The following is a 26,066-nucleotide window of genomic DNA, read 5'->3' as shown; positions in this document are numbered from 1 at the left end:
TAGTGTACACAACGTGCGGTACACTGCAACATGCACTGAAGACAATGACTTTGGGGTGATGGGACTATGTTAAATTACAGTCGTAGCATTGGCATGCTGGTACCATTGGTTTGAAACTATGGCTAGTCGCTAGCAGAAAAAAATTAGGTATTTAATAATGAAAATACGTACAGGCCTATCAAAAATGACTGATTTTGAGGAGCAAGGAGTAGTGAATTCTTTTTTAAAACTTTGACTGCCCTAGCAAACAGGAAGCATCAAGAAAAAGGTCAATCAGCAAGTTTGTGCGAAAACACCGACGTGCTGAATAAAGCCTTTGCATCTGAGTGTATAATGCATAATCACATGTTCTGCTTTCTCTTAATTTGCCCTTTTATAATATGATCATGACACACAAAAATACATTGCTTTTTCCATTTCCATTTTCTTCTTGCTTTGTTCTTGACATTATTTTCAGTTGCCTCAAGGACTGATCCTTAATTGCTACACTAAAGTCGCTGACAATTCTCCCGCTGTTCATTTTCATTCCGCCCACCATTGTCTGTCTTCTCATCCATTTTTGGAGTACATAGTCAAACATCTGCTAATATGTACGACGAAAGTGTCCCTCGAGCCGGAAGCACGTAAGTCGCGACAAATGAAATAATGATTCTTAACAATCTATGTGAATCATGCGTCAAGTGCTTTATATCAACAAATAGGAACCCATTTAATTGTGGCAACATCGAAGTAGATAGGCCTACTCCTGAAAGGGAGCAGAGATGGTTTTCAAGAACATGCGATTGTTCAGAAAGAACGGATAATTAGAATCATCATCTTCTTTGCAGCAGTTGTGCGGTTTGAAATGCTTGTTATTTTTATTTAAAACAAAGGAAATAAAATAAATGCTTCTATACTTCAAGCAATCTACAATACTGTTCGCAAATACAGATAACGAGAGCACAATTAGCATTACGCGCTCAGGGACGAATTTTAAGCGGGGTAGAGCGCCCTCAAGCGATAGGGGTTACAGTCAACATTGGTTTAACTTTTGCACAGATTTTTTTAAGTTTCGAGTGGTTGCAAAAAGACATTGCCGCACAACTTGCTGAAATACGAACTTGGCAAACTTTGGGAAAACGAAACTAAGTCAATTATTAACGCTTGCATGTTAACTATAGCATGAAAACTACTGGATTTTTAGAGCGAAAAAAATTGCAGTCATCACGTTTTGCACCTGTTTGCTTTCGATTCATTATTTCAATTTATTTCAAAACAAACATAACAAACATAATCGAACCGACATGCCCTGCATACTCTGTTAAAAGATACACCTGTTCAACTATTAGTTTAGTCACGAAAAACTTTATAAATAGGCTAGATTTGGGGACAAGTTTCAATTAGTCTTCTGAGAAACACCAACGCACAGCTATGGAGGCAACTCGATTCGCGCTACTCGTGGCCATTATCGGAGGTAAGTAGCTAATCGCGTTACAGTCTAGCCAAAGTGTATACGCAACTATATCATCAGCAAACTACAAAATTTATTGCTGCTTTGTTAAATGGGGAATTCATTGTTCGACGTTAAGCATGCCCACGATGTTTTGATACTGTTGTTTTAGTAACGAAAGTGCAATATTCACACATACATGTACACCCATTGCTGACCTGATGTTGGCACAATGGTGCAGTGATGAAATTGGGTCTGTTTTAAGGTTGGGTCTTAGTGTTCCTTTCATATTTCTTAACATAACTGGCCCACAAAGTACACGCATCGATATTGTTTTTACTGTGCAACTGCACGCCACGAAAAACACTCCTGCCTTTTCGGATCAATAAATATGCTTGAGTTTTAACATGCATATCCTAATCTGGACACCAATGTTGTTGTATAATGGTTTGCTGTCCATATAACAGTTCACATGTATGCAAAATATTGATTTGAAGTAAAAAAAAAAATGGAAATAATTACGGAAACTCCGAATGGATCCGAAAAATCCCACAAATAAATCGAAACCTACCTGTTATTACAGCATGATATATATCTTTTTCAAATGACAAGACAAAACCTATCAAAAGAAGACCTAAAATTTGGTCATTTTATATTTTGCTTTATTCTGCAGCCGTACACGCAGCTCCAAAAGAGAGTAAGTTTCTTGTTTAATGGAAAGGATTTCTGTTTGGTTAAGAAAGGGTGGAAATGTTTTCAACCTCAAATAAAAGTAGATACTGATATTTAACCAAGGACCGACTCAATGGAACTATTTTGACGTACGTGTCCAGTTTCCCATCAGTTCGTTATTTCCTCTGAAACGGAGTTTTTCATCTTTATCGACTATACCTTCTCATTATGTTTTATATAATGTGATATAATACGGTATTCCGTAATGTTAACTTAGGTAAGACAGATTTCAAGAAGTAAAAACTTTATTTTTACAGCCTTTTGAGATCCAAACAAAATTGAAAAAGTTTTTCTAAGTTAAGAGAGCCATTCCCTTTATTTACTTGGCAAACAGTAAACTGCATAAATTCATATATTAAACCGACAAATGTTTTGCAAAACATGACTCTATAAAATTTATTTACGTATTATAAAGCATTTTATTCTGAAAAGAATTTACATATGCCGAGGTACATACTAAATATAAAATAGTCTCAGTGAAGAACAAATCGTTCAAAAATATCGACACTTCATCCAGGGTTAAGGTGGTTTGGGCGGAAAAAGCTGTTTATAATTTTGAGAGATATAAATGTGTAAATTCCTATATTTTTTCATGAGTTTTGTTGACTTCATGGAGTATGCTCTCTCTTTTGTGATATTAAATAATTATCTTTTTATATTCAAGGATTTATGACACCAGCGCTTGCACCAACTGGTAAGTGAAATAACTCCATTTGGTTGTATGGAAACAAAACAATTGTTCCGGTGATACCCTTGCATTACACAATGCATAACATTTTCTGATCTATCTACGACATCATCATACCTTTGCTCAGTTCAGTCTGCTCGCGAGCAAAAGTGCAGGCTTTTTCAAGATCTCATGCTCTGTCACTGCTCTGTCTTCTCAGAATCTAAGCCCCATGGGGCCCGACCCTTTTCCGGGTTAAAATATGAGTCCCTTTGGGGTCTTATTTGACCCTTTCTGGGCACCAGGAAAAAATACCAGTTGTTTGTTTGTTTGTTTCATTTTAGTCTCATATTGGAGTACTGTGCCTCAGATTCAAGCCACTCTGTTAGACAAGAAGCTGTATCCGTCATTTCCCAAAGTAGCACGATTTTCTGACCGTTTTGACTTTCTACGGCCCTCATTCACGAGATGGCCATTTAAGTCAGTCTTATATCCCCATTTTTAAAGGTACACTCTCATAATGGTGATGTGTCTAATTATAATAGACCGCATTCGCAGAGTACCCAATTTCAGTCGTATTCCTGAACGTAATGTATACATTTGAAACCAGTTACGAAACTACGGGGGGGGGCACGGGGAAAGGCCCCCAGTGAATGCCTGTGCCACCTGGGTGCCCCCCCCCCGAAATCCATGAACAACCTCTGCAGCAGCTCATTGTCTTTTGGTGCTCCTTGAAAAAACTGTGTGTGCCCCCAATATTCCCTTGGATAATTACGTTGGGGAATCCGACTAAAATTGGAAACCCAGCGAACACGGTCTATTGTAGGGCTTATCGACACAAGAGTAATTTGCAGCTACACCACTTACAACAAGTCATATTTAAGGTCGTGTTTCTCTCTCTGTTCTCATTCTAACTGACGATCCCTCAGTGGGTATATCGACTCTGACCTGTGGGCCTAGTTTCGGGCGATTCTTTGAAAATAAAGACAGATTTGTGGCGCGAAGTTTATTGCTTCCGGTCCTTCTGATCGACTGAAACTAAACAACAGTAGACAACTGGTTTTAATGTATTAATTAGGAAAGTAATGATGAAAAAGTTGACATCAGAGCCCCACGCCTGCGCCCTGAGTATGCAGTAATAATGATTTGAATATATGAAACCTACCGTTTTGTAATTTTATGAAGACAAGCACGAATGCGGATACGATCAGTTTCAGTGCAACAATGGGCAGTGCATTCCCTCGTATTGGGTATGTGACTTTTTCCCCGATTGCAATGACGGATCAGACGAGGAGAACTGTGGTGAGTGTTTCATGATTACCTGTACTGAGTTGAAGCAAAAGGTAGATTTTGGTAAGAAAGATTACCAACGTTCGTGAAGCATAGACGCTCGCACAAAATGTTAAATTCTAGACTGCCGTCCGTACGTAGAGGCTCCACCTACCTGCCAACACACAGGCTGTCTCTAGTTCGGCTCTTTGATAAGACTATTTATGTTTATTCCTATAGAGGGTTTCCACTTTCACTAAAAAAGATGTAAATTTCATTCAAAATGTGTGAAAGACTGCTCGAAAAGTGTTGTCCCCTATAAAGCACTTTTAATATTGTTTTTCACTCTTACATTTAGGAAGGACTTCCCAATTGAAAATAAATGTGTTGTCATACAAAACTGCATCATTTGGTCCCTGGCTCTTGTGGGAGGACCAGTTACACTGTATGTTATTATGTGTTATCTCATTCCAACAGAAGAATATCGGTGCACCTTTTCTTATTCGGGTAAGTCCATGTATTATTGGCGATTTTTTAAAACGAACGATTGGTGGCGCATGGCTTAAATATTTTGATTGAGGAAAAGGAATATAATGCCAAAGAATTTGTTTTAATAATCAATTTAGGAATGTGGTGACAACGATAATGCAGAAACATACAACACATTAGTGTCCTAGTGTGTCCCATGTTTGTTTGCTTGACTTGAATTTATGTATGTGAAATGTCAACGATTTATTTGGCATCGACACAAAATATCATCTCTCCATTTTAGAGATATTTTGAGTCGCTTAAAAATTCCTAAAGGGGGTATAAATATTTGTGTCATTTTTACTTTGTTCTCAGTGTGAATGCAAAACACCTTTGTGTGATATACCAATTGGGAAATTGATTGCTTGGCACGTTTATCATTTGGATATTGGAGGTGAAATACATAATCGTACTCTTTATCTACCTTTTGTTTATATTTAAACCCATCTATCCTTCCCGGATCTGGAGAAGACGATTACGTGACTGGTATGAAACCATTTTGTTCTTTGTCGCCAATTACAATCTCTTACCAACCAAAGATGCGTGCACTGAACATATCCTAAGGTGCCTTTCCTTAAATACGTTTGTGGAGCGCCCTCTGTCAGTTTGTGCAAGCTTGGGAGGGAGTTTACACTGAAACTGTACTCGAGTGAATCGTGAAAATGAAAGAAACGAAAAAAATATACGGATAGCACATGGACTGTCGACTACGAGTATACTCGTAATGTTGTTTCATCCACTGGCATCACCGAAGAACACACAACAAATACGCTGCTGGCAGCGTAGAGGATATACAGCTGTAAAGTTTAAAATCAGGTATGCTGTGGATACGGATTGCCAATAGCAAGCCGCAGTCAATCAACAGCCCTAGCCACAGAAAACAATGTCTGCTTTTGAAGCAGCAAGACAAGAATCTAATTCAGATTTCCCGTCCCTGCTACAAAAATTCTTCTGGGAAGCGATGTTTACAGTCATTGATCACATTGAGTTCAAATTCTTTTAGTGATGACATTAACCTTTCGTTCTTGGTCGACAATTATAATCTGTTACCAACCAAAGATGCGTGCGCTCGACATGTCCTAAGGTGCCTTTTCTTACACCGTTTGGGCAAGCTAGGGAGAGAGTTTTCACTTAAATCGTACAGGGATGAAACGTAAAAATGCGAAACGAATATGCGGACAACACGTAGCCTGCTGATGAGTATGTATAGAGGCGTTGGGCGGTAGCCATCTTGCAGGGCAGTTCTTTTGTTCCAATGGGAAACCCCTTTATGCATACCCTGTGGAACAAAAGCACTGACCTGCAAGATGGCAGCCATGCAAACCCTCTACACTCGTAGTCAAGGTGTACAGGATTCTGCCATTACGAGTACAGGCCTAATCGTAGGAAATAAAATCTATTGTAATGTAAATTGAATACACTGGCATCACTGCAAAACACAACAAATACGCTGCTGGCAGTGTAAAATGCTCATGCTCAAATAGACACCTGACAGGTACTTTTAAATATTCACGCATGCGTACAACGCTTGGCAAGTGGGAATTTAATGCCCCTTTGAAATCATTCGTGGCAGTCAACATGAAAAGGAATGGACCAAAAACCGTACATGTGGTTGGAAAGGCGGCCTTGAGCCATTTTCGAATCGGGTATGCTGTGGCTACAGATTGCTAATGATAGGCCCTGCATCGCGGCCAACAACCCTCACCACAGACAACAATGTTAGTTTTGGAAGCAGCCGAACAAGGATCGAATTCAGATTTCCCGTCCCTGCTACAGAAAACCTACTGGGAAGCAATATTTAACACATGATAATTAATCAGATTGAGTTCGAATTCTTTCAGTGCTGGCATTAACCTTTTTCCGCATTGTCCTTTTAACAGACGAGCCATCTGATTACTGGACCACCGAATACGTCAGCTGTAAGTATCGCTCGATTACCAACTGATTACAACTTCACCAAGTGCATCCTTTCACCAGTATATTTTCAACAAAATACCTCTCCAAGGGCAATAGTCACATCCTAGTTTGTGCGGTGCTGTATCAGCAAAGCAGCCCGGTCTGGTTGTAAATTCAAACCTCCCTCGGGTGTAGCTTTCATTCTCTCTTGATTTTCAAAAGATTTTTGGTTATTAAGCCCATTTGGTTCTTCAGTTACGGTCAAGCAAAAGGCCTACATCTATAACCGTAGGGATTAAAGGGTACGCAGTTCTTAGAATGATACGAAGAGTGTTATAAAATTGCAGTAACAAGTGTCAGACAACATGCTACATAGGATAATATCAACCCCCCTCCCCCCACACACACATCCAAACACAAACGCCAAAAAACTGCACTAAAGTCCATTCAGAGATTGCGTTGAGGGGCGGTTTCTTCTAAATAAATTTCTCCAGCATCCGAGGGGAGGCGGCGGGACACTTGTATCCCTGTAAAGATTTTGGCCATAACAAACGTCGTTTTTGTATGCATTCTCCGAACTAGAGGAGTTTCAGACTTCTATGTAATTACTGCAAGGTTTGTCTTGCTTTGAAAAAATACAGCTCTATGTTGTAATGTTTGGCGTGACACTTGTGTCACATTTGAGCATAGGAAGATCGAATATTCATGAACATTGATATTTTTGGGTGTGTACGTTTCACCTTTCCACAGCTGAGTACACCACCGACTACGTGACAGGTAAAAAAAAAACTTTAAAAAAAAACTTTTTCTGTATTCTGGTCACCATTTTATTGGAAAGCAAAGAGGGCACTTCGTCAAAGGACAATGCGGAAAAAAGGTTAAACCTTTTTCCGCATTGTCCTTTTAACAGACGAGCCATCTGATTACTGGACCACCGAATACGCCAGCTGTAAGTATTACTGGAGTGCCAATTGAAATCCTCGTCTCGGAAGATTAAAACTTCATCAAGTGTACCCTTTCAGCAGTATTGTCCAGAAAAAAATCTTTTCAAGGGCAGTAGTTACACCCAAGTTTGTTCGGTCCGGTATCAGCAAAGCGACCCGGTCTGAGTGTACAACAACCACACCTCCCCGAGGTGTAGATTTTGTTCTCTCTTGATTTTCAAAAGAAATTTCGTACTTCACTTACAGTCAAGCGAAAGGCCATATCTATAACCGTAGGGATTACCGCGTACGCAATTCATAGAAAAGTACAGAAGAAGGTGTTATAAAACTGCAGTAATTGGTGCCAGACAACATGCCACACAAGATAATATCAACCCCACACACACACACACCAAAACAGAAACGCCAAAAACTGCACTAAAGCCCAGTCAGAGATCGCGTTGAGGGGCAGTTTATTTTCTAAGGAAACTTCTCCCGCGTCCGTGGGGAAAAGAGGGGAGGAGGACACATGTATCCCTGTAAAGATTTTGGCAGTAACAAACGTCGTTTTTGTATGTATTCTTTGAAAGAAAGGGGTTTCAGACTACTTTTTAATGTTGCAAAGTTGGTTGTGCTTTAAAAAATTTATTTCTATGCTGAAGTGTTTGGTGTGACACTTGTGTCATATTTGAGCATAGAAAGATCGAATATTCATGACCACTGATATTTTGTGTGTATGTGTCACCTTTCCACAGCTGAGTACACCACCAACTATGTGACAGGTAAAATAAAACATTTTCTGTATTCTGATCATCATTTTATTGCAAAGCAATGAGGGCATTTTGTGGGTGACGTATGTCATGGATATACCTTTTTGTGGCTACGATTGAGGGCTTGCCGTAAATAGTTGGTGCAGCAGTCTTAACCATTGACAAAGATGCCTGTTTCTTGGCAAATGCCACATCAGAATCACGCCGGTAATGTATTACCGCATAAAGTGATATGGGCGCTCAGCTAATACGTGAGGCTCACGTCGATCACGCCTTGAAATGGACGCCATTTTCTCTGACTCCAGTAAGACCAGACATAAAGGCTATTTTGGGTATTAAATTAACCTTTCAAAATTGATCTTTCCCAATAGGAAACAGACTGAAGATGAAAAACATACGCTCTAAGATTCGAAGCACAGACATCCTCAGTACTTATCTTTGGCCTTATCTACTACATTACTCAAGCAAACTCAACTGAACTCCCTTTGCCCGATTGTTTTTTTGCCCAGGACCCTGCATCATAATGGTGAAGCTGTTGCCTAATCAACTTGTCGATTACAATGTATTACCGGCATGTAAATAATGTTTCAGACTATTGTAATTTTCTAATTGTAATTTTATGAAGACAAGCACGAATGCGGATACGATCAGTTTCAGTGCAACAACGGGCAGTGCATTCCCTCGTATTTGGTATGTGACTACTACCCCAATTGCGATGACGGTTCAGACGAGGAGAACTGTGGTTAGTATTTCATGATTAACTTTGCTGAGTTAAAGCAAGATATATATTATGATTAGAAAGATTACGGACGTTCGTAAATTATAGATGCACGCAGGAAATGTTGACTTTTAGATTGCCGTCTGTACGTAGTGGCTCCACTTCCCTGTCCACGCACACGCATTTTCTACTGCTGTAAAATATTGAAAAAACACTAGGCCAACTCGTTAGATTTTGAGCTGTCTCTAGTTGGGCTCATTGATAAGAGTATTGGTTACGTTACTCCGATAGAATGGTTTCCACCTTCACTGAAAAAATGTAAATTTCATTCTAGAAGAGTGAAGACCACTCGAAAAGAGTTGTCCGCCATAAGGCTCTTCAAAAAGTATTTATCATCTTACATGTAGGAAGGACTTCCCAATTGAAAATAAATGTGTTGTCACACCAAGATCATTTGTTCTCTTGCTCTTGAGTTACACTCGGCGTCATTATTTTTATCTCGCTCTAACAGATGAATATTGGTGTACCTTTTCTTATTCGGGTAAGTCCATGTATTATTGGCAATTTTTTAAAACGACTGATTGGTGGCGCATGGCCTAAATATTTTGATTGAGGAAAAGGAATATAATGCCAAACAATTTGTTTTAATGTTCAATTTAGGAATGTGGTGACAACGATAATGCAGAAACATACAACACATTAGTGTCCTAGTGTGTCCCATGTTTGTTTTCTTGACGTGAATTTATGTATGTGAAATGTCAACGATTATTTGGCATCGACACAAAATATCATCTCTCCATTTTAGAGATTTTGAGTCGCTTAAAAATTCCTAAAGGGGGTATAAGTATTTGTGTCATTTTTACTTTGTTCTCAGTGTGAATGCAAAACACCTTTGTGTGATATGCCAATTGGGAAATTGATTGCTTGGCACGTTTATCATTTGGATATTGGAGGTGAAATACATAATCGTACTCTTTATCTACCTTTTGTTTATATTTAAACCCATCTATCTTTCCCGGATCTGGAGAAGACGATTACGTGACTGGTATGAAACCATTTTGTTCTTTGTCGCCAATTACAATCTCTTACCAACCAAAGATGCGTGCACTGAACATATCCTAAGGTGCCTTTCCTTAAATACGTTTTTGGAGCGCCCTCTGTCAGTTTGTGCAAGCTTGGGAGGGAGTTTACACTGAAACTGTACTCGAGTGAATCGTGAAAATGAAAGAAAAGAAAAAAATATACGGATAACACATGGACTGTCGACTACTAGTATACTCGTAATGTTGTTTCATCCACTGGCATCACCGAAGAACACACAACAAATACGCTGCTGGCAGCGTGGAGGATATACAGCTGTAAAGTTTAAAATCAGGTATGCTGTGGATACGGATTGCCAATAGCAAGCCGCAGTCAATCAACAGCCCTAGCCACAGAAAACAATGTCTGCTTTTGAAGCAGCAAGACAAGAATCTAATTCAGATTTCCCGTCCCTGCTACAAAAATTCTTCTGGGAAGCGATGTTTACAGTCATTGATCACATTGAGTTCAAATTCTTTTAGTGATGACATTAACCTTTGCCCGCATTGTCCTTTTAACAGACGAGCCATCTGATTACTGGACCACCGAATACGCCAGCTGTAAGTATTACTGGAGTGCCAATTGAAATCCTCGTCTCGGAAGATTACAACTTCATCAAGTGTACCCTTTCACCAGTATATTTTCAACAAAATACCTCTTCAAGGGCAATAGTCACACCCTAGTTTGTGCGGTGCTGTATCAGCAAAGCAGCCCGGTCTGGTTGTAAATTCAAACCTCCCTCGGGTGTAGCTTTGATTCTCTCTTGATTTTCAAAAGATTTTAGGTTATCAGGCCCATTTGGTTCTTCACTTACGGTCAAGCAAAAGGCCTACATCTATAACCGTAGGGATTAAAGGGTACGCAGTTCTTAGAATGATACGGAGAGTGTTATAAAATTGCAGTAACAAGTGTCAGACAACATGCTACATAGGATAATATCAATCCCCCTCCCCCAAACACACAAGTGTGTATTTGCCTGCAACTGGGGACCCCCTGTTGTTCCTCTTTTGTTTGTACTCTGACTTTTTAAAAGACCAACCATATGTTTTGTACACTGTTGTCAATCGGGGACCCTCTGTCAATCAGGGACCTTATTGTCCTCTATTGTTCAGGGTCCCAAACATCATGCAGAAACAAACTCACCCACACACACATCCAAACACAAACCCCAAAACACTGCACTAAAGCCCAGTCAGAGATTGTGTTGAGGGGCGGTTTCTTCTAAATAAATTTCTCCCGCATCCGAGGGGAGGAGGGTGGGACACATGTATCCCTGTAAAGATTTTGGCCACAACAAACGTCGTTTTTATATGCATTCTCTGAACTCGAGGAGTTTCAGACTTCTATGTAATTACTGCAAGGTTTGTCTTGCTTTGAAAAAATACAGCTCTATGTTGTAATATTTGTCGTGACACTAGTGTCATATTTGAGCATAGGGAGATCGAATATTCATGACCATTGATATTTTTGGGTGTGTACGTTTCACCTTTCCACAGCTGAGTACACCACCGACTACGTGACAGGTAAACAAAAACTTTTTCTGTATTCTATATTCACCATTTTATTGGAAAGCAAAGAGGGCTCTTCGTGAGCGACGTATACCGAGTGTGAAATCCGATATTTTATGGCTACGATTCAGGGCTTGCCGTAAATACTTAGGTGCAGCAGTCTTAGCCACTGACAAAGATGCCCGTTTCTCTGCAAAATGCCACGTTAGAAGCATGCCGGTAATACGTTAACGCATAAAGTGGTATGGGTTCTAAGCTAACTTGTGAGGCTCAAATTTCATCAGTTTCCTCGGTATTAACACATAAAGTGAAATGGGTGCTAAGCCGATAGTTGAGGCTGAAGTCGATCACACGTTGAAATGAGTGCCATTTCCTCTTCAATAAGAGCAGAAATAAATACCACAAATTTGCGTGGTAAATTTACCTTTCAAAATAGATCTTCCCGAATAGGAAACAGACTGAAGATGAAAAAAGTACGCTCTAAGATTCAAACCACAGACATCCACTGAAGTTATCTTTTTCCTTATCTACTATATTACTCAAGGCAGCTTGGTTGAACTCCCGTTTTCTGATTTTTTGGCCCAGGACCCCGCATAATTACGGTGAAGCTGTTGCCTAATTCTTGTTTCTATTATAATGTATTACCGGAAAGATTTGAACGTGGCATTTTGCTTAAAAATCCTTATTTTTTAAAAGCGATTGGTAGTAGGATCAGATGAACTATTTTGCTATTCGCCTAGAAGGTTGTTACCTTTTGTACCCTCGCATCCCATAGAAATCCCTCCTTTTTCCATGTTAAGATATTGCGTGTCAAAAATTGGCGAAGGACAGACAACACATTTCAAGTTAGTCTCGTAATTTACAGCATTTGAGGCCGCAGAACTGTAAGAACAAAACATTGTAATGTAAAAAATTAATCTCGTGAATAGTTGCAAAGTTTTCTACAAACAAAGATACCCAAAACAACTAGAAATCATTTGCTATGGTTGCTAATTCTATCGCAATCATTTGAAAATTTAAGTTCTCCTTGAAATTGCTATCGTTGTTTGTTTCATGTTTTTGATAAAAGACGAGCCATCCGATTACTGGACCACTGAGTACTTCAGCTGTAAGTATATTATATGAATACCGATTGAAAATTCTTGTTTCAGATGATTATAACTTGCATACCGTGAAACAGCATATCATATTCAAAGGGACCATTAATTAACCATAAAAGAACCGGTTTTCAGCCTGTCCAAAAGCAGGGCATGGAGAGATTGACTCAGCCCTCTGGGAACTCATCTACCCCATCCGTGCTCTATGTAACATTGAAGTGACGGGCATTTCGAAATTGACTACTCTCAATGACCATTTTTGTATTTCTCATGTGTGTGTGTTTAACCTTCCCACAGCCGACATGTACACAACCGATTACGTGACGGGTAAGGGCTTTCTTATGTACGCATCGTATTTATCCTATGTTGGCTGTTGTATACTGTTGCCAGGCTTTAAGAGATTTGTGCTGGGCGACTTAGGCAATGTCCGAATAGAAGATTTCGTGGCTACAGCTTCCGGTTTTGCCATTAGCACGCCGTGCACGTTCACAGGTCTCATCTGTAGACGGAAATGGCCGTTTGAGACAAAGTCTGACCACAATCAAATGTGGCGTCCATGCGCTACGCTGTAGAACGCAGAAAAAAATTTGTGGAATGGCAGGCAATAAAAAACACAAATCAATCGTCCGTTTGCTAAAAAGGCTTTCTTCACTTCTGTCCAGCTTAGGCTACTGTGAGAACAAAGGCATATTAATGAAAAACACAAAATTTTCCAAATAGATCTTGCGGACAACTGCAATATCAAGGAATCTAAGATATACAATCGGTGAAAAAATACCAAAAAAAGAAGAAAATGAAAGGATTCCTTGATTTTGGTTTCCTTTCGTTTTCGTATTTTTACTTTCGAAACAATTTTACTCCGCCGTTGAAACACAAATTTGCCACTAAATTGAATTCTTTAAGCGTTTTCAAAACGAGTGGATTCGGACATTGGTTTCGCTAGTTCCGGCCATTTTGAAGCAGCGTTCGAAACTACATGTTTTAAGTTCTGACTGGGACCAGCGGATTCGAAGTCTATATCGAATCTACTCGTTTCGAAAACGCTCTTTGTATCTCTCCCCTTTGAAGGGACAACCAGTTTCACTTCATGCTATTCTTTTTGTTTCTGGTCTCATTTGAACAGACGACAGCTCCGACTATCATGCTTGTACCGATTCGTACGTGTGTAAGTAGCTTGAGCGATTTTTATTTCATGACAAATGCTGGAACAAACCCCAGTGCCATCCGTTCTTGTGATCAGGACGATAGCCAACTAAATAATTAAAAGAAAATCACACTAAGTATCTTATTATGGAGCAGTGAAACCATGGCGAACAGTTGTTTTTCTAATCCCCTCTCTGAAAATGATAAAGCTGGTTCGAGCACCCTGCTACTTCTCCGTGGGTTTGTGTTGTTTTATTTGAAAACGTGAAATTCATTGGTGTGTGATATTCCGCAGACGAGAACGAATGCAGGGATGATCAATTTCGCTGCAACAATGGGGAGTGCATTGCCTCGTATTTGGTATGTGACTGCTACCCCAATTGCGTGGACGGTTCCGACGAGGCGCACTGTGGTGAGTATAGCTCCCATCTTATATCTTCAACCACGGATTAGAACATTTTTGTACGCTTTCAACTGTAACTGTCATTACGAGTTTGTTTCTGCATTCAATTGGGGACCTTGAACAATAGAGGACAATAAGGTCGCCGATTGACAGAGGGTCCCCGATTGACAACTGTGTACAAAACATATAGGTGGTCTTCTAAAAAAGTTGAAGTACTAACAAAAGAGGAACAATAGGGGGTCCCCAATTGCAGGCAAATACACACTTGCTTGTCAAAGCGCTTTTGTTATTGCCATGCATATATTATGTCCAACAATAAAACCATGCAAATGCAAACTACCATACAAATTGTGCAAAATCCATTTAAAAATGTAAATCTGATATTGTATCAACTTTCCACTTATTTTGCAATATTTATGTTTGCGAGAATATATGATACCGTATCCAACAGCAGTCGTGAAATCAAAACCCACTTCATTCGCGGAATATCACTTCTCACATTTTAGAAAACGTTCTTTGTTCAACAAACGAAATGTCCCTTCTCTGTTGTAACGGTTACTTGATTGTATATGATTATTCTTAAATTCATGGAACAGTGCCTCCCCAGCTACACAAACTGGTTATTGAAATGGAAACCAAATAATTGGAATTGTCGCAGTTTGAAGCATTTGGAAGTTTGAAAATGTCTCATTGTGATATCAAAACTGTGCACATTTCAAGTTGTTCGTCAGGTAGGGTGACAATTTTCACAGATGTTACAGTTTTCTAATTAATTAAGAAAGTTCTGGGTTCATTCCTCGTGTACACAGTTTGTAAAATAACGCAGAAATGCTAGGTTGCATTTGATACCTTCCAACGTTTTAGGTATCTTGTTTGAGAATAGAACACATCAGCGTATGTGTTCTCAATGGCAATGCATGCCTACACCCCTGAGCTTGCATACATGTAGCATACAGTAGATTGAACTAAAGCCTCCTCCGTCAAACGTATCAAAGGAATAAAAATAAGTTTGAAATGAAGTGGTTTTAAGTTGAAATTGTGCAATAAAGTCCATGAACAAACAGCACAAGTGGAATGGACTGCCTGTGTTACTATGTCCTTTCTCTGAGCACTGACAAAGAGACGGACACTGGCAAGAATTCAGCTAAAGGGCATAACGCAGTGAGCGCGTTTACCCCTACCAAACCAGCTCGATTTTTAACAGAACTGCCATCATTCGAAAAAATGCTTCAGTACGGCGGCTGTAACTAGCTGTCTAGAAAGATGTACGCATGGTTGCCTGTGTAAGTGCCGGGTAGTGTAAGTCTCCTCCCACGAAGAAACTGTGGAGATGTAAAAGACTCCTGACTACTGTTTACTGAATAAAACATCCTGAAATATTTAAAAGGCAGTTGAAAATAATTGCCTTTTTGTTGCTCAACAGTAAAATGCGTCTGGCATTGCAACGCCTCATTACACATTTCAAACTGCTGTTAACGTTAACGATGATAGTCACTTAAACGAAAAAAAAAACACCTGAAAAAGAAACCGGCTGTGGTGTAGCACTCTCTGAGCGCATTGCGAGCCATATCAAAGCGAAGGACATACAACTAGAGGCCATCTGTCTGTGCGCCAACACAACAGAGGGCCTTTTCGCATTCCTTAATTTGAACACCGAATCTACTGCACACACGTGAGGACATAATTATTTCATCATGACCATTCGGGGCCAGGGTTGTTGAAATGGAAGCAAAATAATTGGAATTTGCGCAGTTTGAAAGCATTTGGAAGTTTGAAAATGTCTCATTGTGACATATAAACTTTGCACATTTCAATTTGTTCGTCAGGTAGGGCGGAAATTTTCACAGATGTTACAGTTTTTAATTAAGAAAGCTCTGGGTTCATTCAAGGTGTACACAGTTTGTAAAATAACGCAGAAACGCTCGGTTGCAGTTGATACCTTCCAACGTTTTAGGTATCATGTTTGAGAATAGAACACATCAGTGTATGTGTTTTCAATGGCAGAGCACACCTACACCCCTGAGCTTGTATACATGTACATGGATTCTGTCATTTGAATAAAACAACATACCTCGAACTGCAGAAGCTACCGTACTGCATAATAAATCCCCTATCATCCGGTTATTGGTTTGATTTAGCCAGCATTTTTTTAAAATGTGAATTGGGTTTAAGCTTTTCGGTTCAACAAAACGTTTGGATTACTCGAACACGACCCATGAGATGGCCATTCACGTTCTTCCTCTTCTCCATTAAGCGTACCTTAATGAACGTTCCCTGTTAGTTTTAACTGGAATATTGTGCAAGGTTATTAATTATTTTGCTATAAATTCCGGGTTGGTGTAGGTTTGAAGTATATATTTCTGCATTTCAGCATGATCAATCCATAGAATACTTTGATACATTTGGGCGTTTTGAATGTTACTCACGAGACCTTAATATTTTTGTTCATGCCTCACCTTCCAACACAAGAGGACCATTACGTGACAGGTAAGACTACTATTATTACACACCATCGATTATCATTTTGCTTCCTTGCAAAGCTAAAAAAAAGTTTGCTTGGGGCGACTAAGGCCTTTTTTCCCATGTATTTTGTGGCTATACGCCTTGATATAAGGATGTTAGATCAACATCCACAGCCGTAGACAATAATGGCCGTTTCAGATACACCCCCCTCTCCCAAAAATCATATTCAATGCTTACAGTCGTCAAAAAATAAAGTTTATTATTAGTTCACACTCAAATTTGATAAATATCACATGAAATTAAAATTTTATGGTGTCACTGACTTTGCTTGTATTCTCCTTTGAACAGAAGAGCCGTCGGATTACTGGACCACCGAATACTCCATATAAGTATTACTTCAAATTCCAAATTTGGCAGAGGGTGTAACTTTAACCCAGTTAAAAAGGTAATCGTTTGCTCCAAAACGCCATTAATTATTACAGTTGTCCGTTTAGAAAGCCATTTATTAAGACAGTTTCCTGTTTTACTTTGAGAAATTAATGATTTGTGAGGTCTACGTCTGTTCAAGGCGTAGTTAAGCCCAGGTTTGTACTGTCCAGCAAGTAAATCAACATGTTCTGGCTGTGTCGAAGTCAAATCAAACCTCCATGTGGTGTGTTTTTTTTTATTCTTTCCTGATTACACGGTGAAGCGCTCCTCCACGGAGATGCAACTTTAACCCTATTAAAAAGATTTTAAGAACTCGGTTGTCCCATGCCTGATAATTATTTAAAGCTTCGTATGCGTGTTATTAAGGTTTCAATTCATTCCAACATGGAGTTTTGTTACGAACTGTGAAGAAACCCTTACTGTTTCAACCAACAAAATCGAAGTCTATACCGAATCTGTCCGTTTCGAAAACGCTCTGTGTGTCTCCTTTTTTTTTTTTCTTTTTTTTTGAAGGACAACCAGTTGCACTTTATGCCATTCTTTTTGTTTCTGGTTGCATTTGAACAGACGAGACCTCCAACTATAATGCTTGTACCGATATGTACGTTCATAAGTAATTTGCCACACCACTAAGTAGAAACAATTTAAAATATGTATAGTGCTGGTTGCCAGGGATTTTCTTCCGTTGATGCGGTGTACCCGTCTGTACAATCGAAAGAGAAAAGCTCAGTGACAGGTTCAGCTTTTGGACCTTACAAAGCTGTAGAATTCAGATCCTTGCGGTGTTGATACATGAGAGTTTGGAAGTTATTGTCTGAATTTCTGTCCCACTGGGACATTCCATCAGAAAGCATGCTGTTGGTATTATATTGGCATACCAGAAATAGTTTCCAGATTATTACAAATGAAGCATATCAGGAATAAAAGAACGCAGCAAAGAGTAAATGAAGAATTTGAATCTAGCTAAATTAGTGATTAAATTTTGATAATAAAAGATCCCAAACCATTGTTAACGTAAAAGAGCTAGACGTAATAGAATATATCTTCAGTATTTTGACTGATAAACCTGAAGAGTTATCGAAAGACAAAAAAGTGCGTTCTTGGCAATGCACATAAGGATGTTATTCTAATTATTCTAATAATTGTGGGTGATTCCAAAAAATCAACACCTTGTGCAACTTATTGGATGCATAAGTGAATGTCTTTTCGCTGTGATACAAAACACCAGATAATCATGTGTGTTCTTGTATAGAGCTAATGAAGTCTGCGGTGAATAATATCACTAGTTTACTTATCTACCCCAAATATTTTTAATTCGAATTTCTGGGTTGTAGCATACAGTAGTTTGAACTAAAGCTTCCTCCGTCAAACGTATCAAAGGAATAAAAATAAGTTTGAAATGAAGTGGTTTTAAGTTGAAATTGTGCAATAAAGTCTAAGAAGAAACAGCATAAGTGGAATGGACTGCCTGTGTTACTACATCCTTTCTCTGAGCACTGACAAAGAGACAGACACTGGCAAGAATTCAGCCAAAGGACATAACGCAGTGATCGGGTATACCCCTACCAAACCAGCTCCGTTTTTAACAGAACTCCCATCATTCAAAAAATGCTTCAGTACGACGGCTATAACTAGCTGTCTAGAAAGATGTACGCATGGTTGCCTGTGTAAGTGCCAGGTAGTGTAAGTCTCCTCCCACGAAGAAACTGTGGAGACGTAAAAGACTCCTGACTACTTTTTACTGAATAAGACATCCGGAAATATTTAAAAGGCTGCTGAAGATAATTGCCTTTCAGTTGCTCAACAGTAAAATGCGTCTGGCATTGCGCGAGCAACGCCTCATTACACATTTAAACCGCTGTTAACGTTCCGAACCCTATTTTCTAAACGATACCAGTCACTTAAACGAAAAAAAGGCTGTGATGGAGCACTCTCTGAGTGCATTGTGAGCCATATCAAAGCGAAGGACATACAACTAGAGGTCATCTGTCTGTGTGCCAACAGAACAGAGGGCCTTTTCGCATTCCTTAATTTGAACCGCGAATAAACTGCACACACCTGAGAACGTAATTATTTCATCATGTCCATTCGGGGCCAAATTAATGTCACGTGACCGGCGGCTGACGATTTCGTTATCACGAGGTCAATCTTCGTTTATAAATCATCCCTTCCTAACTATCTGCAAGATTTCAACCCAATCAGATATATACAATACAAATACAATACAAAAATTATTGTTATCGCGGAAAGAGCGCAGATTAGAGATTGCAAACATTTTTTTTCCTTTTGGCGTTCCATACAATGCAATCTGCTCTCAGCGCCACGTGCTTGGAAAGTTGCCAAGTCCTGAGAACATGCTTTACGCACTGTGCGCTGCCTAATGTTAAAGTCAGATATTGCCGTTCACGCACACAATAGCCAATGCACAGTACGCGAATGGAATTTTCTAGTCCCGCAAATATTGTAAGGGGGGTTTTGTCGTCGGCACTTCATCTGTGTGAACAAGTACACCTGTCAGGCACTTGATGGAACTGACTCCAAAGTTTTAGTTATCATCTAATGGACAATTCATACCTTTATCTGTTACGGTTGATTCTGTACCGAATCTTGAAGAATAAAAGGCTTTTTCATTATAACTTCCGGTATGATGCAGTCATCGTTCCCAAATTTCACACATATATTAACTTGGTAAAGATCATCCTCTACATCAATTTTAAGCCGATACCTATAACCTTCGCCACAGATATCTATTCAAAATTCTTTTTTTCACAATTTTCAACCTGTCGCTAGAGGGCGCTCGCCAATTACGTGACGTCATCAGTAGATGATTTGAAGAATACTATACCCCAACAGAATAACACCGTTGAAAACAACTTGATACCTATTACCACTTTTTAATAATAAGCCCATTTCCAGTTTTGACCGGAAAGAAGGGTCATGTGATTTGACCCACACGAGATGAAAAGAAGACCCAATTTTACTCTTGGCACTTGCCATGAACAGAGTGCTGCGGGAGGCCATAGTTGATTTGATATGGAATTTAGCAAAATAGACATGATATTTCAATATTCGAAATTTCATAATAAATCACTTGTTGACGTCATCATGACGTCATTGTTCTAGACACATCTATACACATGGGACCTTAAGTTTGAAGATCTGAAGTTGCATAGGGATTAAAGTCGGTGGTGGAAGAAACGTGTACAAAAAAAGGGTTGGGGTTAGACCAGATTAGGAGGGGATCAGGAAATTTGGTAGTGCGGTAAGACCGGTAAATGACGTTTTTCAGGCTGACGATGAGAAAATTCGCGAGTTTAACTGCGTTTAACTACTGTTTAGCTGCAGTTTGATTTGTAATTCTCGTGCTTGTTGATCAACCCTATGTAATTATGTGCTGCCGGAGTATATTCTCGTTGTGTTTTCAGGCACACCCTCAGGACATCTTCCTCCCAGATCCTCCTGATGCGAGCAATTTTATGGGAGACCAGCTTCGCATTCGTAGGGTTGCTGAACTTGACTGAGCCGGGAGACCATCGTGGCTTGAAGTACGGGGCATCGGTCTCCAGAAGAAGGCGTCCGTTCTTCCAGCTGTTAGTACAGCAGTGTAAGTGGATTATGGGAGAATTTCCGACACTATTTGGATGCAGTCATCTTCGACATTTTGGCTGTCATCTTCAGTCACATAGTGGAGGACCACTGGCTTTTGAAATTCCACTGCCATTTTTAGACGACGTCAAAGGATAGACTGTTGGACGGTTTTATACCTGTCATCCCCTCTGCAGTAGTCTAGACCCACTTCTCCCAGGGCACATGTTTCCGGGTGGCCCAATAAACGTTGGATCACTCGATCAGTGTCTGGGGTGAAGTCACGAGCATGCTTGGATGGAAACCGACAGTAGGGAAAATGAACTTGTCCCCAACCAAATCCTCCTGATCCGTTATGTATCCACATCGCAGAAGTTTGCAATGCAGCCCCGGAAGTTTACTGTGCTGATCTCCTCATTTTCTAGGAATTCGGCGAGGTTACCCGTGTACTGGGCTGCGTGAGGGAGGCGATCGACATGGCAGTGGGCATCTATGTAGTCTAACGGTGAATCTGGTGTCAGTGAGACGTATCCGACCTCGGGGGTGCTGGAACTTTAGGGGCCTCAGGAATCTCCGAGTCTTGAAAGATTTCTACACTCAACGGGGGATGTGGGGTATCTGGCATAAGTGGGGAGGACCCATCTTGGGTGCAGGAAGCCCGGAAACCTTGGGAGAACTTGAAATGTTGCGAACCTTGGAAACCTCTGTGGACAACGGAAGGTAAGACTCTGCGTTTCTGGAAGTGGGGAACAATGATAACAAGCGCCGAAGGGTTCTCCAGTGGAAGATTGACGAAATCCGTGTGGGAAATTGTAGGTTTCTGTCCTGGGGGGGGGCGAGGCCCTGGAATTTGTCATAGAAATCCCAGACACGAGCTTCCTCATCACAAAATGACGAAGTACAGTCGCCTAGGTTGTTCGTACATACCGATCCTGGACGGCATTCTGGAGAATTTAGGTTGAGTTGTGCTGTGGCGAAGTAGATAAGCTCATAGGTTACTAAGCTGACCAAGGTGTTCCTCCAGCTGAAAGGGGCCATGATCCCTCACGTGCATGGCAATCTCCCATCTTCTGCGGGTCTAACAGCATGCTGAGAGGTACAGAAACCACCATCTGCCTGCGCACACGTGATAGCGTATCACATCTTGTGAAACTGTTGAGATCTATCTTTGGGGGGAAGTAGTAGGAAGTGGTGGGTTGTCGCCGAGGTTTGGGCTTTGGCCATGATCAGAAATGGGTGAAGTGATGGCAATCGGTGAGGTGATGTGGTTTGAGCTCTGGCCATGATCAGAAATGGGAGAAGCGATGGCTATCAGTGATGATGTGGTTGCCAATTCGTCATCCTGGTTGGAGACGTCTTGGATGGAACTCCAGTCAGGGTCTCCTTGCAGGCCGTTCACTACTTCCTGTTCTTCCTCTTCCTCATAATCGGGGATGAAGCCCATCTCCTCCAATGCATGGTGAATGTTCTGTAAAACTTATTTCTTAAACAAGAAGAAGAAGAAGCACAGAAGTAATGCCTTAACTTGGGAAAAAGCCAAGAAACAGAACAAAAAGAATGTCTTATAAGCAAAATTGCGAAAAAGCTGATAAAGTGTACGGATGTTGTAAAATGGCAAATTGTCCAGCCATATTCACTGCATTGCTTCATAGAAAGATACCAGTAATTTAACGCCAAAAGAGAAATGAAGGAATTACCAATGGGGTATTTCTGATAAATGGAACGTGGATAATACCATTGCCATGACAATGCTTATTATACACTCCTCTCCTTTTTCTCCTTAAAAGCAATCATACAGATCACTTGCGATATCTTTATAGGGCTCTATAGTTACAAATGATGCTTGTCGTCGTTTACAACCTCTAAAACAACAGTCATGAGCTCCAGAACATTACGTCCATTACTACCAGTCATAGATGACGCCATCATGGGCGGGGCTATCGGATGTTTTTACACAATACCTTCACCTGTCAACATGATATTTCAGTGGTAGACCACCCCCAGTTGTCTGTTCGACAAATCCGACCGACGACAGTTTAACAACTGTATCCACTAGAACTTCGATCAATCCTTGCGTGCTCAAAGCTAAGCTAACCGCGTGCAGACAAGATTTATATTTAGACGGGCGCTCTGGAAGTGGCAGATATGGTCGGAGGCCTTGTATGTGAAGTGAGTTGAGTTCTGTTTAGATAGCTTGTGGCCAACGCTTCAAAAATTAAGTAACATCAATGCCAGTAAGTTCGATTTACTTTGCCTGGCTTCACCAGAACATTCAACAATGGCGTGTCTGATCTGCATACTGGGCGTCTTCCCAAGGCTGATATTCTTGAGCACGGCAGTGTTAGCCACTGGGACCATAGATCGTTGTACAAACCAGCGCCAACAGGTAATGCAAGCCGTTCATAATAGCGTGCTGCGGGGCAGTGCGTACAACACAATTATCGTGCGCTTTCCTGCCGTCTGCGGTCGAGAATGCGCCTTGGATCGGCGTTGCAAGTCTTTTAACTTCAGTAAATGTCACAAAATATGCGAACTGAATCGTGGCACGAGAGAGGAGTATCCAGAATACTTCGCTGCAGCGCTCGGGACTGCGTACTTCAGCAAATTCGGTGAAGATGAAGACACCAATCTAACTTCGTCGATCGGCAGCTCAGCCAGTTTCTACAGGAGTTGCGGGGAGCTCTATGAAGCCGGGTACCACTCCAGTGGCATTTTCGCCATCTATGCGGAGGGACTCCTCACCTCCTCCGGTCTGTGCGTCTACTGCGACATGGAAACTGAGGGCGGGGGGTGGATCGTATTGCAGCGGCGGCATGACAGCAGCGAAGACTTCTATCGCAGCTGGAACGAGTACCGGATCGGCTTCGGCAACCTGTCAAGCAACTTCTGGCTGGGAAATGACATATTGGCGAAGCTGACGGCGAACAGGTCGTGGACACTGCGAGTGGATTTGGAGGACTGGGATGGGCACAGGGCATGGGCAAAATACCCAGATTTCAAAGTATCCCCTGATCTGTACCGCCTAGAAATTGGAAGGTACGACAACGGCAGCACTGCAGGCGATGCTCTCAGCTATAACCGAGGATTACCCTTTTCAACTAAAGACCGCGACAATGACGAATACAACTCGAGCCACTGTGCAGTAGTCCTCCATGGGGCATGGTGGTTTGGTAAATGTGGCTTTTCTCACCTAAATGGTAGGTACTACTCAATCTCGGAGGAGATTCTTTTTCCAGGCATTGTGTGGTACAAGTGGAAAAGGGTAGTGCGCTTGTCACTGAAAAGCTGCAGCATAAAAATCCGTGAGACAGCCCTGCATCCCTGGGGGTAAATTCTCTGAGTAGCGAATGTAGAAGTTACGTTACACCTCTTAGATCTGCTTGTGTCAACTAATATATTCAGTGGTTACAGACTAGTCTTTTTATAATTTTATGCCTCCCAGGAAATCTGCAAAAAATGTTTTTCGCACAACTGCATCTATGGCTGTTTATATTCTTGTCTAGAGTAACTATAATATCGTTAGTGTTTTCAGGAAGTGAAAATATTCAAAATCTTGTGGAACGGACTTGCTGAGATAAACGCGTTTAAAAATACTTCAATAAACATTTTTGATCAATTCTATGTAACCGATTGAGATTTATTTTTCAAAGTCATGAAATTTAAGATTTGGAAAATGCTCATCCATACTTAGTTGCAGATATATTGTTATTAAATAAACTGTAATTCATTAATAAAACTATTTTTCACTTCGTGAAAACAGGAAAGCCAGGAGGTCTTATTTCTTTCCCTACTGCATTATACAAAAATACGCGCTTAAAAAAATTGTTCCATTTTGTTACATTTCAACACACGCGGAGGTGGTCATGTACAGCATCGTTCGCACTCAAGTGAACACCCACATATACATGTTTATCATACAAAGTGTGGACATTCCTTTGTTCTCCTGTGGTTGAGGAAACTTGAGGAAAATGCTCCTTTTTTCCAACTAGGATAACTCCTTCGAACTGGACTTTTGATGATGATTTCCTGGGCTGTTCCTCTTCATTTTGCCACGGATACCCTTGACCCCCAAATGCCTCTAAAACTGTTTTTCGGAGAGGGAAAAACGTTGTGTGGACGTGTGCGAGTCCGCACAATGCTATCATACTCTTCATTATGTGTACTTCTTTTGTGAAGAGGTCCACACTATGTATTCCACACCTGCACGCACACACAAAGTCGGTAGAGATTGTGTTTTTGGTCTCTTTTTTTGCACTGCTAACTAACGATGTGCCTTTTCTTACTTCGTAAAACAGTGAAATACAGAAGCTGGATTAAAATGATTCAAATAAAACACAAAACCTTAAAAACAACTTATCTATGTATTTCCAAAATACGTCCAGAGGACCAGCGTTCGATAAGGGCAATAACTGCATCAGAACACTTCAGGTACACAGCCTAATAAAGGCAACTTAAAAGAATTCCAGGAACAAAGCACTGGTGTTGCACAAATATTGCGTATTAACATTGCGAAATAACGCAGTACGCTACTCATTGAGACAAATGTTGTCATATGTTAAAAACAGGGATCAAATGGGCCCTGATGAGACGGACCAAGAAAGGGCGCAGTTTTCCTAGCAACGGAGGCTCATTCGGTAGTAACTGCGCATCGCTGGTTCACGTCAACGAAATGTACGCGTTACGGTTGCGTCGCTACCAACAAAATTTGTACTCCCTGGCAACAGGGCTCTTTTCAACAGACGAGGGAGTGCTGCTGTTCGAGGTGGATTGTTAGCATTCAGCCCGACAGGTCGTATACTAACGTTAAAAATTGTTCCTCGGACGGAATGTCGCCTACTAGCAAAAACATGCCTAGTTTGAAGCTAACATGGAATGGGTGTTTACTTCACCGTCTCAGAGCGACGACTCGAACATCAAAAACTGGATTAGGCCTGAATTTGCCTGAACAGGCCAGCGCCAGCCTCACGCAACAAAGGTGTAGTGCGGCTGTGTAATACAAGCTTATATGCCTACAAGATTTTAGAATGATGAAACGGGGTGTGTTCTGCCACCAAGAGGCAGAAACGGTGAATTGTAACCGCACGATAAAAGAATGCCCTTTTTAAGGATCCTTATTAAAGATCCTTATTTTGATGTGTATTTATTTCCTTGTTGATTTAGTGCTAATGAGATTTCCATATTTATGAGCGAAACTGTGATGCAATTTCCAAGAAAAAATCGCAATAATTCCACTTTTTTGTGTACTGTTTCCCCTTTACTGATGTTGGTGAATGTGGGTCGTTTGGCGGCTGTCCGAGGCGCCCTTGTATGCCATCAGCTCAACGATGTTTAAATGTATTTATTGTTATACGCTTTATGTCTTCATGTGCAGCGCATTTGAACATATCTATATGAAATTTGCGCTTTATAAATGAATAAATTACTAA

At 40.6% G+C, this 26,066-nt stretch overlaps 1 protein-coding gene and 1 pseudogene across 6 annotated transcripts; both read left to right on the top strand.

Annotated features, from left to right (window-relative positions):
- The first annotated feature begins 1,343 nt into the window (after positions 1 to 1,343).
- Positions 1,344 to 18,509, top strand: LOC110983055 (CD320 antigen-like). Of its 6 annotated transcripts, none has more exons than XM_087142362.1 (21): positions 1,344 to 1,453; positions 2,103 to 2,126; positions 2,826 to 2,855; positions 4,014 to 4,130; positions 4,575 to 4,604; positions 5,097 to 5,111; positions 6,506 to 6,544; positions 7,272 to 7,298; positions 7,432 to 7,470; positions 8,200 to 8,226; positions 8,840 to 8,956; positions 9,444 to 9,473; positions 9,963 to 9,977; positions 10,534 to 10,572; positions 11,509 to 11,535; positions 12,590 to 12,628; positions 12,915 to 12,944; positions 13,741 to 13,782; positions 14,056 to 14,172; positions 16,633 to 16,650; positions 16,975 to 18,509. In XM_087142362.1, exons 1-21 carry the CDS (start codon positions 1,411 to 1,413, stop codon positions 17,013 to 17,015), a joined length of 906 nt encoding a protein of 301 aa, XP_086998488.1. In that variant the 5' UTR covers positions 1,344 to 1,410; the 3' UTR covers positions 17,016 to 18,509. The 6 variants fall into 6 exon arrangements, with proteins under 6 accessions (XP_086998488.1, XP_086998487.1, XP_086998489.1 ...); XM_087142361.1 differs by having other exon boundaries at positions 9,960 to 9,977; XM_087142363.1 differs by lacking the exon at positions 7,432 to 7,470 and having other exon boundaries at positions 9,960 to 9,977.
- Positions 18,510 to 22,660: 4,151 nt separating this feature from the next.
- LOC110983026 (microfibril-associated glycoprotein 4 pseudogene) lies at positions 22,661 to 24,463 on the top strand (annotated as a pseudogene).
- The last annotated feature ends 1,603 nt before the right edge of the window (positions 24,464 to 26,066 follow it).

The sequence above is a fragment of the Acanthaster planci genome, linkage group LG10 (assembly GCF_054643075.1).
Source record: "Acanthaster planci isolate LZ-2023a linkage group LG10, COTS_SCS, whole genome shotgun sequence".
Lineage (NCBI taxonomy): Eukaryota > Metazoa > Echinodermata > Asteroidea > Valvatida > Acanthasteridae > Acanthaster > Acanthaster planci.
This window is presented reverse-complemented; position numbering and strand designations above follow the sequence as displayed.

Excerpts from the sequence above, each read along its gene's own strand:
- LOC110983055 (XM_087142361.1), top strand. The coding sequence starts at position 1,411 with ATGGAGGCAACTCGATTCGCGCTACTCGTGGCCATTATCGGAG. Across the intron at positions 4,131-4,574 it reads ATCAGACGAGGAGAACTGTG|AAGAATATCGGTGCACCTTT; the intron begins GTGAGTGTTTCA and ends TCATTCCAACAG. Across the intron at positions 6,545-7,271 it reads GACCACCGAATACGTCAGCT|CTGAGTACACCACCGACTAC; the intron begins GTAAGTATCGCT and ends ACCTTTCCACAG.